The sequence below is a fragment of the Perca fluviatilis genome, chromosome 23, assembly GCF_010015445.1.
Source record: "Perca fluviatilis chromosome 23, GENO_Pfluv_1.0, whole genome shotgun sequence".
NCBI lineage: Eukaryota > Metazoa > Chordata > Actinopteri > Perciformes > Percidae > Perca > Perca fluviatilis.
This window is the reverse complement of record NC_053134.1, coordinates 9,161,590-9,177,384: the sequence shown is the minus strand read 5'-3', so window position 1 is coordinate 9,177,384 and position 15,795 is coordinate 9,161,590. Positions and strand designations below refer to the sequence as shown.

Genomic DNA, 15,795 nt, shown 5'->3' with positions numbered 1-15,795 from the left:
TTTCGACATGCTAAACTATGACATTTTTTGACATACCATAACATGACTTTTTTCGACATACTATACTGTGACTTTTTATTTCTATTTTAGACATACTATACTATGCCTTTTTTCGACTTACTATACTATGACTATTTCTTAACTTTTTTCGCATGTTACACTATGTCCTTTTTCAACATACTATACTATGACAGTTTCGACATACTGTACTATGACTTTTTATTAACTTTCTTGGACATACTATACTATGACTTTTTTAACACTTTTTTTGACATGCTATACTATAACGTTTTAATAACTTTTTTCGACATATTATACTATGACTGTTTTGGACATACTATACTATGACTTTTTTAACACTTTCTTGGACATACTATACTATGACTGTTTTGGACATACTATACTATGATTTTTTAATCATTTCTTTCGACATATTATGCTATGACTGTTTTGGACATACTATACTATGACTTTTTTCGACTTTTTTCTCATGTTATACTATGACCTTTTTCAACATACTATACTATGACTTTTTATTCACTTTCTTGGACATACTATACTATGACGTTTTTGGACATACTATACTATTACTTTTTTAACACTTTTTTCGACATACTATACTATGACTTTTTCGACATACTATACAATGACTTTTTAATCATTTTTTTCGACATATTATGCTATGACTGTTTTGTACATACTATACTATGACTTTTTATTCACTTTCTTGGACATACTATACTATGACGTTTTTGGACATACTATACTATGACTTTTTATTCACTTTTTTCGACATGCTATACTATGACTTGTATCAACATACTTGTACTATGATTTTTTATTCACTTTTTTGGACATGCTATACTATGACTTTTTTCGACATACTGTACTATGACTTGTTTGACACTTTTTTTCGACATACTATACTATGACTTTTTATTCACTTTCTTGGACATACTATACTATGACTTTTTTGGACATGACTTTTTTGGACATACTATACTATGACTTTTTTGGACATTCTATATAATGACTTTTTAATCACTTTTTTCGACATGCTATTCTATGACTTGTATTGACATGCTTGTACCATGATTTTTTATTCACTTTTTTGGACATGCTATACTATGACTTTTTTAAACACTTTTTTCTATACCATAACATACTATACTATGACACTTTTTGACATATCATAACATGACTTTTGTCGACATACTATACTGTGACTTTTTATTTCTATTTTAGACATACTATACTATGCCTTTTTTTAACTTTTTTTCGCGATGTTACACTATGTCCTTTTTCAACATACTATACTATGACAGTTTCGACCCTGTACTATGACTTTTATTAACTTTCTTGGACATACTATACTATGACTTTTTAAAAAAAATTTGACATGCTATACTATATCGTTTTTTTAATAACTTTTTTGACATATTATACTATGACTGTTTTGGACATACTACTACTATGACTTTTTAAGACTTTCTTGGACATACTATACTATGACTGTTTTGGACATACTATACTACGACTTTTTACCCTTTTTTCAACATGCTATACTATGACTTTTTCGACACTATACAATGACTTTTTTAATCATTTTTTTCGCATATTATGCTATGACTGTTTTGGACATACTATACTATGACTTTTTTCGACTTACTATACTATGACTATTTTTAAACTTTTTTCTCATGTTATACTATGACCTTTTTCAACATACTATACTATGACTTTTTATTCACTTTCTTGGACATACTACACTATGACTTTTTATTCACTTTCTTTGACATACTATACCATGACATTTTTGGACATACGATACTATGACTTTTTTGGACATACTATACTATAACTTTTTTAACACTTTTTTTGACATACTATAGTATGTCAAAAGATCACTTGTGACTTTTTATTTCTATTTTAGACATACTATACTATGCCTTTTTTCGACTTACTATACTATGACTATTTTTAAACTTTTTTCGCATGTTATACTATGACAGTTTCGACATACTGTACTATGACTTTTTATTTACTTTCTTGGACATACTATACTATGACTTTTTTGGACATACTATTCTATGACTTTTTTAACACTTTTTTCGACATACTATACTGTGACTTTTTAATTTCTATTTTAGACATACCATACTGTGACATTTTAATCATTTATTTCGACATGCTATACTATGACATTTTTTATCACTTATTTCGACATACCATACTGTGACTTTTTATTTCTATTTTAGACATACTATACTGTAACATTTTAATCACTTATTTCGACATGCTATACTATGACTTTTTATTCACTTTCTTGGACATACTATACTATTACTTTTTATTTCTCTTTTTTCGACATACTATACTATGACTTTTTCAACATACTATACTGTGACTTTTTTAACACTTTTTTCGACATACTATCCGATTACTTTTTATTTGTCTTTTCGACATACTATACTTTGACTTTTTTCGACTTACTTTACTATGGCTATTTTAAAACCTTTTTTCGAATGTTATACTATGACCTTTTTCAACATACTATAATGTGACATTTTAATAATTTATTTTGACATGCTATACTATGATTTTTTTATCACTTATTTCGACATACTATACTGTGACTTTTTAATTTCTATTTTAGACATACTATACTGTGACTTTTTATTTTTATTTTAGACATACTATACTTTGACTTTTTATACCTTTTTTTGACATACTATACTATGCCTTTTTTCGACTTACTATACTATGACTATTTAATCACTTTTTTCGACATATTGATGACATTTATCGACATACTGTACTATGACTTGTTTGACACTTTTTTGGACATACTATACTATGACTTTTTTATCACTTTTATTGATATGCTTTACTATGACTTTTTTGACATACTATACTATAACTTTGTATTACTTTTTAGACATACTATACTATGGCTTGTTTCGACATACTGTACTATGATTCTTAATTCATTTTTTGGACATACTATACTATGACTTTTTGGACATACAATGCTATGACTTTTCTAGACATACTATACTATGACTTTTTGGACATACTATGCTATGACTTTTTTAGACATACTATTCTATGACTTTTTATCACCTTTTTCGACATACTACACTATGACTTTTTTGTCATTATACTATGACTTTCTATGATTTTTTCGACACTATACTATGAACATTTTATTTCTTTTTTGACATACTATAATTGACTTTTTATTAGACGTTTTTTCGACATAAAATTACTTTTTTATGACTTTTCTCGACATACTACACTAGGACTTTCTTGGACATACTATACTATGACTTTTTCGACATACTATACTGTGACATTTTAATCATTTATTTCGACATGCTATACTATGACTTTTTATTCACTTTTTTGGACATGCTGTACTATGACTTTTTTAAACACTTTTTTCGACATGCTAAACTATGACATTTTTTGACATACTTTTCCAGGACTAAATGAAGAAATTTATTACGGTCCTTTGGAACTGTTTTTTAAGGTATATGTATAACCCTCTGAAGCTGTTTGTAAAAATATTGAAAATCATTACATTTTGTTTCATTTATTTTTGTTTTCCTGTTTCTGTTTTGCACACCCATGTCAGCCTTATTTTTCACTTTCACTCTTTTAGAGCCATCTGGTGGTTATACTTTGCATTTTTTCACTGGCTCCTCTCAGATGTTTGCAATCATCTTGCAGTCATCATCTACTAAAGGGAAAACTGTGTTCTGAGCCTGAAGAAGGCTGTTTGTGCTACTACATGTGGGTCGTTACCCAGCTTTATATTTAATGTACTAACACTTTCAAAAGAAATAGCTATCTAAATAAAGGCTTTTTAACTTTTTGCAAGAAGAGTGCCTTGGACCTGTTTTTTTTTACTTTTCTGTTCACTTCCAAAGAGCACATTCATGATTTGTTTGAACTTCTGAGCACTCCAGACCTTTTTCTTCTAAAGATACTATACTATGACGTTTTCAACATACTGCAAACATTTTTTACATACTATACAATGACTTTTTATGAGCTTTTTGACATACGATACCATGACATTTTATGACTTTTTCCAACGTACTATACTATGTATTTTTTACTTTTTTTTTACTGCATACTACACTTTGACACAATAATTAATCTGAATCACAATCATTTTTATTGGCCAAGTATGTGAATTTGACTCCAGTTTCTGTTGCTCTCAATGTACATAGTCAGAAATAGACACACAGCTGAAACATTACAACAACGCTGGTCAAAGATATAAACATATATATTAAAAAGTATAGAATAAAACAATGACATGTGTCTTGACTCTTGTGTGTATAAGTCCTGAGTGGAGGACAGGTTTGCAATAATGATTCTTTCTGCAGTCCTGACTGTTGTAGTACTGTTGTACTTTTCCTGTCCTGTTTGGTGGTTGATTCAAACCACACAGTTATGGATGTGCAAAGAAAAGACTGAATGCTGTGTAAAATTGGATCAGCAGCTCCTGAGGCAGTTTGAACTTTCGGATCTGGCGAAGTACATCCTCTGGTCCTTTTCCTGATTGTGTCAATGTTGGATGTCCACTTAAGGACCTAGGAGATTGTGGATACCAAAAACCTAAAGACTCCACAGCAGACACAGTGCTGTTTAGTATGGTGGGGCAGTGTTGGGGAGCTCCTCCCAAAGTCCATTGTCATCTCCACAGTTTTGAATGTGTTCGGATCTCCTGAGCGGCAGTCTTTGCTGTAGAGGGAGAAAGCAGTGGGGACAATGTCATAAAAAGTCATAGTGTAGTATGTCATCACAATTTCATAAGAAAATTCATAGTTTGATGTCAAAAGGTCAAAATCTATTATGCCATGAAAAATGTCATAAAAAAGTGATAGTATAGTATGTTGTAAAATATATCATAAAAAGTCATAGTAGCGTGTAGAAAAATATGTCATAAAAAATTCATAGTATGTCGAAAATATGTCATAAAAAGTCAGTATCTTGCGTCAATAAATATGTCATAAAAATGTCATAGTATTTCATGTCGAAACATATGTCGTATAAAAGTCATGGTAGAGTATTTCGTAAAATATGTCATAAAAAGTCATAGTATAGTATGTCGAAAAATATGTCATAAAAAAGTCATAGTATAGTGTGTGGAAAGATTTGTCATAAAAAAGTTATAGTATAGTATGTCGTAAAATATGGCATAGAAAAGTTATAGTAGAGCCAAAAATGTCATAAAAAAGTCATTGCATAGTATGTCAAAAAAGATGTTATAAAAAGTCATAGTATAAAAATGTCATAAAAATTCATAGTATAGTATGTTGAAAAATATGTCATGAAAAAGTCATAGTATAGTTTGTTGAAAAATATGTCAAACAAAAGCCATAGTATAACATACTCATGTTGTAAAATATGTAATGAAAAAGTTGTGGCATAGTATGTTGTAAAATATGTCATCGAAAGTTATAGTCAAGTATGCCGTGTAAAAACGTCATAAAAAGTCATAGCATAATATGTCAAAAAATGTCATAAAAAGTCATAGAGAAATATGTCATAAAAAGTCATATTATTGTATGTACGAATGTCATAAAAAAAGTAATAGTATAGTATGTTGAAAAATATGTCATGAAAAAGTCATGTTATAGTATGTCGAAAAATTTGTCATAGAAAAGTAGATTATAGTAGAGTATGACGTGTAAAAATGTCATAAAAAGTCATAGTAGAGTATGACGTGTAAAAATGTCATAAAAAGTCATAGTATAGTATGTCATAAAAAATGTCATGAAAAAGTCCTAATATATGTCGAAAAATATGTCATTAAAAGTCATATTATTGTATGTCAACAAATATCTAATAAAAAAAGTTATAGTATAGTATGTCAAAAATATGTCATAAAAAGTAATTGTATAAAAATATGTCATAAAAAGTAATTGTATAAAAATATGTCATAAAAAGGTCTAGTATAGTATGTTGAAAAATATGGCATAGAAACGTTAGTACAGTATTTAGTAAAATGTGTCATTAAAAAGTCATAGTATATTACTATGTAAAAAAATGTCATAAAAAGTCAGTATAGTATGTATTCAAATATGTCATACTATTATACATATACATACATTATATGTCATACAAAAAATTTCATAAAAAGAAAACTCATAGTAAAGTATGCCGTGTAAAAATGTCATAAAAATGTCATAGTATATAATATGTCAAAAAATGTCATACATAAGTCATAGGATAGTATGTCGTAAAATATGGCATAGAAAACTCATTGCAGAGTACGATGTGTAAACATGTCATAAAAAGTCATAGTATAGTATGTCGTAAAAAAGTAATTGTATAGTTTGTCGGAAATAAATGTCATTAAAAGTCATTGTATACTATGTTGTAAAATAAGTCATAAAAAGTAAATTAGGTCATAAAGTCAAAAAAAGTCATAGTATCGTATGTCAAAAAATATGTAAAAAAAAAAGTCATAGTATAGTTCGTCGTAAAATATGTCATGAAAAAGAAAACTCACAGAGTATGCCGTGTAAAAATGTCATAAAAAAGTCATAAATATCTAAAAATGTCATTAAAAAGTTTTATGTTGTAAAAATATGTTGTAAAAAAGTCATAGTATATAGTATGTTGAAAAATGTCAAAAAGTCATAGTACAGTATGTTGTAAAAAAAGTCATAAAAAGTCATAGTAAAATATAACGTGAAAAAAAATGTCACAAAAAGGCATAATAAAATATGTCATAAAAAAAGTCATAAAAAAGTCATAGTAAAGTATGTTGTAAAAAAAGCCATAAAAAAGTCATAGTGAAGTATAACGTGAAAAAATGTCACAAAAAGGCATAATAAAGTATGTCATAAAAAATGCATAATTTATATTATGTCGTCACAAAAATTTAGAATATATATATATATATATATATATATATATATATATATATACACACAGTATATAGATATAGTTAAATGATTAAAGCAGGTTAACACATTCCTAAGTAAATTTGGTAATTTTTTATTATGTCTCATACTTTGATTCCATATTAGAAGTGAATAATCTAGACAGATTTATACAGAAAAGGGTTCTTGTGAGTCTCAACATAAGTTGGGAGAAAGAAATACTGCCTCCACCTTACACCTTTGGGCCCAAGGATGCGACTTGATGAGTGACACAAACACACATGACTCCTTTAGTGTGACATGGTACCTGAAGTAAAAGGAATAATAACAAATAAGGGCCACTTACAAAATATAATGTTGCTGTCTGACACTCCTACTTTGTTTAAAAAAGGTGTTAAAGGAATTCAACATTTTAGGAATTATACTTAGCTTTCCAGCGGAGAGTTGGTGAGAGAATTGGTCTTCTTCTCTGCTGAGAATGTGATTGGCTGCCTGTTCGTCGAGCTCTACCACCCTGGTCAAAAACTTCTAGAAACACGCATCAGGACCAAAACTTCACGCCACACAAATAGCTTCTTCCCGACTGCTGTCGGCCTCATTAACAAGGCCTGTAATCCCCACTGTCTCTTAACCCTTCTCTGATTGTGATTCTGAGTTCTGATTCTTACCCAGGTAGCTAATGCTAACTCTACACCAAAAAGCAAATGAGCATATTTCTTTCATGTTTCTTTTGTTCCATCATAGTTACAATAACAGTTTTAATGTAAGACACACTCCACTAACTCCTTTAGCGGGGAGACTGAAGAATGACAGGCAACAAAAAGATACAAAGAGTCAAACTTATCCAGCTTCAATTAATGTTCAGTTTAACTTTTCTTACTCCCTTAAGTACTCCACAATACTGTCAGATTACAAGATATTGTATGGCACACACTAATAATGGACCAATAGCTTGACATTTCAAAGTGTACATTTCAAAGTCAAGACAAAATACAGGGACATAATAAACATATAGCTATACACAGATTATGTACTTGATACAATTGATGTTTTCTCCTTTTTAGCTTTTTTTTTTTTTTTTTGCAAAGTTGTCACCAGCAAAACCTCTAATTACTACCTTTGATTCTATAACATCAAACATGTAAATATAACAAAACAATACTGCTCTTTCTCTTCTTTTGTCCAGCCTCATTTTCTTCAGTCCTCACTTTGCTCTTCTTTAAATCAAAGGTCAAACTGTCCGTTGCAGAGTTGTTGTTGACTTGATAAGAAATTAGATCTGATAGCTTTGACCTCAAGTCTTATTTGTGTCAGTCGAAGTCTGGCAAAGTTGTTTTGATTTAATTCGATTTGAGCAGCCTTCACTCAGTGGTGTGTGTCCTGGAGCTATATTACCGCATGAAGAGTCTTTAAATAAATAAAATTCAGCTTAACTTGCTCACCGGCAGCCTTCCTCATATCCACACAGACAATAATTTCAGTTTGAACAGCTCTAGAAAAGATGATGCAGTGACATACCAACACAGGTAAACTTTTAGAAAGTCTTTTTGAGAATTTATCCTGTGAGATTAAGCAGTTTGAGTTGAATGAGAAGGCTATTTTACAGGGGGGAGCTTTCAGAGAGGACAGGTGGCATCCTGGTTCCCACCAAGGTTGTATGACCTCTTCCAGACTTCCTCTTCTTTGATCTGTTCTTTCCCCACACATAAGCTCTGCATCTCAGCCACAGGCTGGACCAGGAGAGGGAAGCTGGATCCTGAAGTAACATCATGCCTAGGCAGCAAGACCTGCAGGCAAGAAGAAAAATAATGTAGAATCTGCAGGAATTCAAGTAGTTTAGAATAGTGGAGAATGGATATGGATTGGTTATTCCCTCCGATTTGCACTAAATTTCAATTGATAAATCCAATAAATAGCCCAAACCTATTTACTATGTATGGTTTTCAAAAATGTAGTGAGTGAGTGGAATGGGGCTACAAGCTCAAAATAAAGTCACCAAATTGATCCAGTGATGTTAATTCAGCAATATCTGCTAACATTTGCTAATATTGGCCACCATAACCTACTGGTCATACCAGACCAAATAAGGCTTTAACAGCAACACCCACAAGAGTGCTGAAATGAGGAAAGTGAGGCTTTATTGCTTATGAATTTAACATTTAATTTGTAAAAGGAAAAATGTAAAATCTCTTCTTTCAAAAGTTTAAAGTAAAAGTTTAAAAGTGTATTTTTCCAATCAGCAGATTTACTGAGTTTTGAGTGTTAGTAAAAGTGTTCTTAATAATAATAATAATAATAATAATAGCTCCGATTGTTGCTTATTTAGTCATGAAAATGTATTATTATGGATAAATACACAAGACCTGAAACAAAGTTTCAAGGAAATAAAAGGGTTGAACTAGACATTGAACAATTTGTTCAGGAACAATTTTAAATACATGATTATTACTTGAGAGGTACAGTGCTAGTGGCATACAAATGGTTGTTACCAATTTCTTACTGTTGCTATAAAACAATATTACACTCTGATCCTTACCTGTATGTGTGTGTGTGTGTGTGTGTGTGTGTGTGTGTGTGTGTGTGTGTGTGTGTGTGTGTGTGTGTGTGTGTGTGTGTGTTTGTGTGTGTGGGGGGGTGCTTTACCATTACCAGATATTATATGGTATTATTGCCGCTCTCTGTGGGAAAAAAAGAGAGAGAGACCGGTTCAGTATGGAGAGGATACAATAACTCTGACATTTTTTAAACCAGCAGGTGGCAGTAATACATAGAACTTCTTCTCCTCTAAAGGATGAAGTGTGACTTAAAACACCCCTCTGATGTTTCTGGACAGGTGTCACTATCCATCCTCCTGAGTGACAAGATAAGAAAATATCCCATTTAAACTCCATCTGCTGTTTGATGAATCCCCCACTTTTCACTTTCATTCTCATATTTCATGTACATCCTGCCTCTCTTCCTCTCTCATCGGCTCATTATCCCTCTGTCTTGTCCTTCCCTCTTCGGTCTCTCGGCTGATAATGGCTTCTTCCTCCCAGTCTTTTTGCTTATGCGAGCTAACAGGCAACTGTGTCTCGGCTGATAGGGTGGCTGTGATTCATTTAGACATGCTGGCAGCAAGCTGTGTAAACAGCCATTAGTAATTCATGACTCTGTCCAGCATCCCCAGGCTTCAATTAACCCTTGCTATTGGTGCGTTCTTCCTCTCCGTCACCCATCTTTCTCTCTGTCTCTCATTGCTTTTGATCTTCGTCCTGCTTCATCTGTATTCTCCTCTTCTTCCTGCATCCTTCCTAACTGTTTAAATCATTCTCGTTGAGTCCGAGGGCAGTTGTCATCTCGCCCCAATCAAGACAGGAGAATCTCATTGGCAACAGAAGCAAGCAGGTGGTTTATAACATCTGGCTAATGCATGAAAATTAATAACTTGAGCATGGGAAATTATGCAGGAGGAAATAAGGTACGTTTTTAATTTCAAGCTGCTGGTGGGATGTGCGGTACAGCAACAGGAATCAGATGTGGTTTTTGATATGTGCTGTCTCATTATTGTACGGAGCTTAAATGGAAAGGCCAATTAGGCACAAAAATGTAGCAGAGGTGTGGATACGAGTCACAGAATTAGTGTATTCACATAAAAAAGACTTTTAGCTGACTTTGACTTTGAGCTTGAGCCTCATGACTGTAAAGACTCATAGGATATGCTCCTGGAGCCAAAAGTGGAATAAAATTCAGACACAGTGGAAACATTCAGGCCAGTGTCCAAATCGATTTTTTTATTTAAGTGGCACTTGCTTTGTTTTGTTTCGAAAATAGCCTGAATCTCATTTCCGGTGTAATTGCACTACAGCTTTTATTCTGTTGTTGTATACCAAACTGTCTTGGTTAAAGTGTTCCATGAATTACCAGGAAATAGGTTTTGGAGAGTACAAAATGGAATATTACTCTTTCTATTTTAAAATGGTGACAAATATGTTATTACTTTTATAGGTCGATATAATTGTTTAGTCCTTTGGCTTCTGACCGTTTAGGGCAAAGCAGTGTTGTGATCTCTCGTCACAGGCTGCATTTATCTACAAGTTCAGCTGTTCCCCTCTCTGATTGATTAATGTGAACAATTTCTAGAGGCCTGCAGTGGAAACACTATCCATTATTTTCCAATAAAAAGCAAGGATTAGAGAAAAATCAGCAAAAATACATTTCATTTGTGTAGCAAAAAAAAGTTTAGTTTTATTTTTTTCCTTATTTCCAGTTTTGTTAATCAAATCGTGGCCATTCAGACTGATTGTTCAGACTGTTTCTCCTCTCCCTGACCAACTGCACTGTCTGACACTGGCTATGTCTACCCACTATGAACCCTAAAGGTATTATTATCCTCTTACTGTCTCCCAGCAGCTCCTCAGACATCAGACTGTCTTGACGGTTCCCCAGGACGAAGGCCAGAAAGGAAAGAATGAGAGCATCCAAGATGCCCATGATGGCCAGGATGTAGGCCCAGCGCAGCGAGCAGGCCCCCAGCGTGTACTTGTCCGTCTGCTCGCCACACATGCGCTTCACCTCGTCGCTGTCCCAGCCGTCCGGGTAGATCATGCAGCCTAGAATCAGACATGTACCTGGATCAGGAGGAGAGAAAGATGGGTTAGTGTTAAATGACTACAAAGAGAGGACTTTAGATTTGGGATACTTTACTACTTAAACCCATACAAAATGTACTCAGTGTAAAGACAGTGTGCTTTGGGGAGGTTATTTACACTGTTAAGTTTGAAGTATAGTCAATCAAATGCAAATTCATAGAGGATATATAAGTAGAGGATCAGAATTCTGGAGTTATAAGAAGGTGAACTCTGAGGAGAAACAGGATAATATAATATTTTACTGATAAATATTGTTTTTCTTTCATTTTTTATCAATTAGAAGAAAGAGAAATAAGACAGTACAGGGAAAGGAGGTGACAGCAGTGCAGAAATGGGACCGAGAGGTGAGGAAGGAGGCAGAAAGAGAGAGAATATGTTACAACATGTCACAGCACCAAATGGAGTCGGGCTGCCTTCATTAGCCATCTGCTGCATGGCTGACAATGACAGACTGAGCTGTTAGAGAGCAGAGTCATCTAACAACTTCTTCTTCTGCTGGCAGTACAGAGCTGTGTCACATTAACAACACACACACACACACACACACACACACACACACACACACACACACACACACACACACACACACACACACACACACACACACACACACACGATTTACAGGTCTGAGAGGTCTGTAATTATTTGTTGTCAATGCTGCCAAACGTGAAAACTGAATGTCAGAGGTTTTGTGTGTTTAAATTTCTGTTTTTGGGAGGTGCCAATTTGAGTTTCAGATAATGAGAGTAAGGACGTTTTTGGAAGATAGGATACATTGGAGGGTTTGATGGTTAAGGGTTGATGTTTTAGGTTTAATGTTAGATTGAGGCAAAGATTAAAGGGGCATTTTGGATTTTGCTAATTATGTCTCCTGTCGTTTTAGTGTGAGCTTTCCAGCGAGCATGGAGTTTGAAAGAAGTCACTGCTACTATATCGATTCTACCACACCGTCCTCACCCAGAAAACAACAACCAACAATAATGTTTCTTGTTAGACACCAACCATTCGGTATTATAATATAAAAATAAAATATTAAAATAATGAAATAGAAAAGCAGCCAATCCAAAACACTGAGAAGCTGAAACCATAAATGTTTTTTGCATTAAAAATAGTTTCCAATTACTTTTCTGTCAGCTGACTAAATGATTAATTGACTAATGGTTCAAGCTGTACTTACTACTACTACTTACTACAGTATATACAAACTATTGTTGTAGTTTAATTTATAACAAAGCATCATATTTTTAAGCTCTTTATAGGTTTTGTAAAGTTACTAAATACATGTACTGGAGTGAAAACCACAATATTTATTATTTATTTGAAATGTCAGACTAGAAGTAGAAAGTGGCAACAAAAGAAAGTACAAGTACCTCAAATTTGTAGTTAAGTGTAGTACTTAATTACATTCCACTGCTGCATTCAGGGGCCTCAAGTAGGGGAACTCAATTGTGTATGTGTGTGTGTGCGTGTGCGTGCGTGTCAGGTTAGCACACTAAGGTGAGCTGCCAGCAGTTTAGACAAACAGATAAACTCCGGAAATGTCAGGGACTCATGTTCCTCCTTCCCCCCACTCCCCCCTTTCTTATCTCACCCACTCCCCCCTGTCGTTCTTTTTATGGCCACCATAATGAGAAAAGATAGAGACCTTTATATTCAGGATAGAGGCGGAGGATGAGCAGAGAGAGACCTCATGGGTGTCTGGGTCATGTCTGTTTTTCTGCTAGTCATGAATTAAACACACCCAGCCATCCCTCTCACAGCTGTACCAATAAAAGCAGCGACAAGCTACTGTAATAATAACCAGTATTGATGCAAAACCCCTCTAATCCACATGCCTCGCTTACATTTCCCAGGAGGAATTGACTATTGACTTTTCCGCAGCCTTCCTTTGTTTGGAGATCAATGTTCTCAGAGCAAAGGAAACAAGAACAAAGCCTAGTGTATGGCTGGACCGTGTATATTCAAAATGCTTAGTTGTGGACACATTGTGATGCAATATGAATATGTGCGATGAACAAATTGCAAAAGACTGCCTGAAACCTTTTAATGAGTCCAAATAGCACACCATGCCTAAGATCTTGCCGCCAAAACAAAGCTTGAAAGAAATTAACAGAGAATGTAATCTGTGAAATTCACCAAGGTGTTACCTGGAATGAAAATTGTCAACAAGGCTGAGGCTGCTAATTTTTGTTAAGATATTAGAATTTTTCCAGAAGTGCTTAGTTTGTTTGCTATACAACAGCTGTTCTTCCTGGAGTCGATTTAAAAACATAAACAGTGACAAATCAACGCACAGCTCACAGTCGTGTACAATTACATACAAAAACATTATAAACACCATTAGATACATAACCAGTTTTATGATCAGCTTTTGTTCCAGATCCCAGTCAACACATGTAATCTGTGAAGTTCACAAGAAAACATTTGCTGTTTCTCTAATGAGAGAGAAACACTGTTTATCAACAACGCTGGAGTGAATATTTTAATTTCGTGTCACCTAAGGAAGACGGTTTTTCAGGTCCATAAATAAACACTAAACTTTCACCATATCTTCCACGGTATATTAGTGTTGATTTTCTTTTATTCATATTAGAGGATTTGGTACATTGCACACACTTCTCTCCTGTGTAAACAACCTGCTCCTGCAGGCTTTTTAGCTGTAATATTAATAGAATGAGTTTAACTGCACGCTCTGTCAATGGCAAATCTTGAAACTCCCACAGAGCTCAAGTCTACGAGAAACACAGAGGATCAAAGAGACACCCCGGGTTTGTCTTTCTGACTCTCATCTGAATGCCTTAAAATGTCCATTTCAGGCGGTTCAGGCTTCAGTTTCCAGGAGCTACAGGTTTCAAAATCCAAAGTGTATGCCTACTTGTACCTAAATATGCAGTCCTTCCTCTTTGAATGCTTTTCATAAAAGTACCAGCCAATTCTTCTCACTGACTGATCTCATCATCATCCTTTTATCTTCAATACCTAAATGCTTCCTTTCCAAAATGTACTGAATCTAATCTTTTAGCTTCAGCAGACATGCAATTTTATTTCTTCTGCCGTTATCAACAAACAGAAATCATCTCCATCCCCAAAACGGCATCCAAATATCTGTAAAGTAGGCCGAGGCCAATCTTTTATCTTTGGCAAAATTGTACTTGTGCTTGCACAGAAAAGTGTAGCTACACACAATCCTATAAATGGCATGCCGTTACAGTAACAACAGGAGTAAGCCAACGGGGTCAGCATCTTCATCTCCTAAAAAAATTTATTCTCCTCATCTCAACATCCCTGCAGCCTGCACACAATCCCTTCCATAAATAATTAAAGATATTATGAAACCCTCAGACGAGGAATCACGTCAGCTCTTTTAGACACTTTAAATGAGTGATTTTTTTTGTACTCGCACAACCTAAAAGCTCGGGATAACATTCACGCTCACAGTAAGAAAGCAGATGAGGAATTGTTCAACGCTTCAAATGATTTAGGTCGAATGAAATATCCAACTCCCAAGCTGTTCAGAAATGTTGAAAACAGGCTTCAGTATGGTAGTACTCCAACTCTGCAGGAGGTGGGTAGTAATAATCTGACGTTCACACTTGGACTCGAGAGAACGACTCTTCATCGCAGAGAGAAGAGGAGGTCAATTACTGAGCAACGCTACATCTCACTCTTTCATCTCTCTCTCGTTACTAGAGAGACTTCAGGCATATTTCTCTCTTTGGTGAAGTCAGTATTGAAGAGATGAAGTATTCTGGATTTCTCGACAGTAATGATTTGGTTTGTTTTTTCATACAAATAGTGTAATGTTTGACTGTGTTTTTCCTACTGAAATCAACTGAAGTAAAGCTGGATTTACGAAAATAATATGATTAAGAAAAATAATATTGTTGAAAGTTAATTGAAACCAAATTGATAATTGATTTATCATTTATAGAGGAGCTTAATAGGCTAAAGCAGTGTTCAACAGCCCTCTCTGCTTGCAGCTGTAACCATACCCAACAGTGATGTTGCAATGTTCTGACACACTGGAGTACACTTATACATCAATGTAGTCAGCAAAAAAACTAAAAATTAATTCCAGGGTTTTTAGTTGCTCTTTTAGTCATTTATCAGGTAAACATTTCAAACATTTGCTACCTCCAGCCTTTAAAATGTGGGCATTTGCTGCTTTTCTCTGTGTTATATTGTTATAAATTCAATAGTCAGTTCAATAGACTGTTGTGAGGACTAAAGAACCAATTGGAAGACATCACCTTGGGCTC

At 33.9% G+C, this 15,795-nt stretch overlaps 1 protein-coding gene across 2 annotated transcripts in view; it reads right to left on the bottom strand.

Moving 5' to 3' along the window:
* Window positions 1–4,164: 4,164 nt before the first annotated feature.
* Window positions 4,165–15,795, bottom strand: part of lhfpl3 (LHFPL tetraspan subfamily member 3) — a 38,627-nt gene continuing 26,996 nt past the window's right edge. Inside the window, exons 2-5 of one of the 2 annotated variants that reach the window (XR_005638164.1) lie at window positions 11,285–11,515; window positions 9,555–9,583; window positions 7,137–8,692; window positions 4,165–4,755 (exon numbers count right to left, since the gene is read on the bottom strand). Coding sequence is in view for 1 of the 2 variants with exons in the window: in XM_039791817.1 (XP_039647751.1) it covers window positions 9,561–9,583; window positions 11,285–11,515 (254 nt within the window). In the remaining variant the exon portion in view is untranslated. Of the gene's footprint in view, window positions 4,756–7,004; window positions 8,693–9,554; window positions 9,584–11,284; window positions 11,516–15,795 lie in introns of those variants that run through there. The other variant, XM_039791817.1, reaches the window with a different exon arrangement.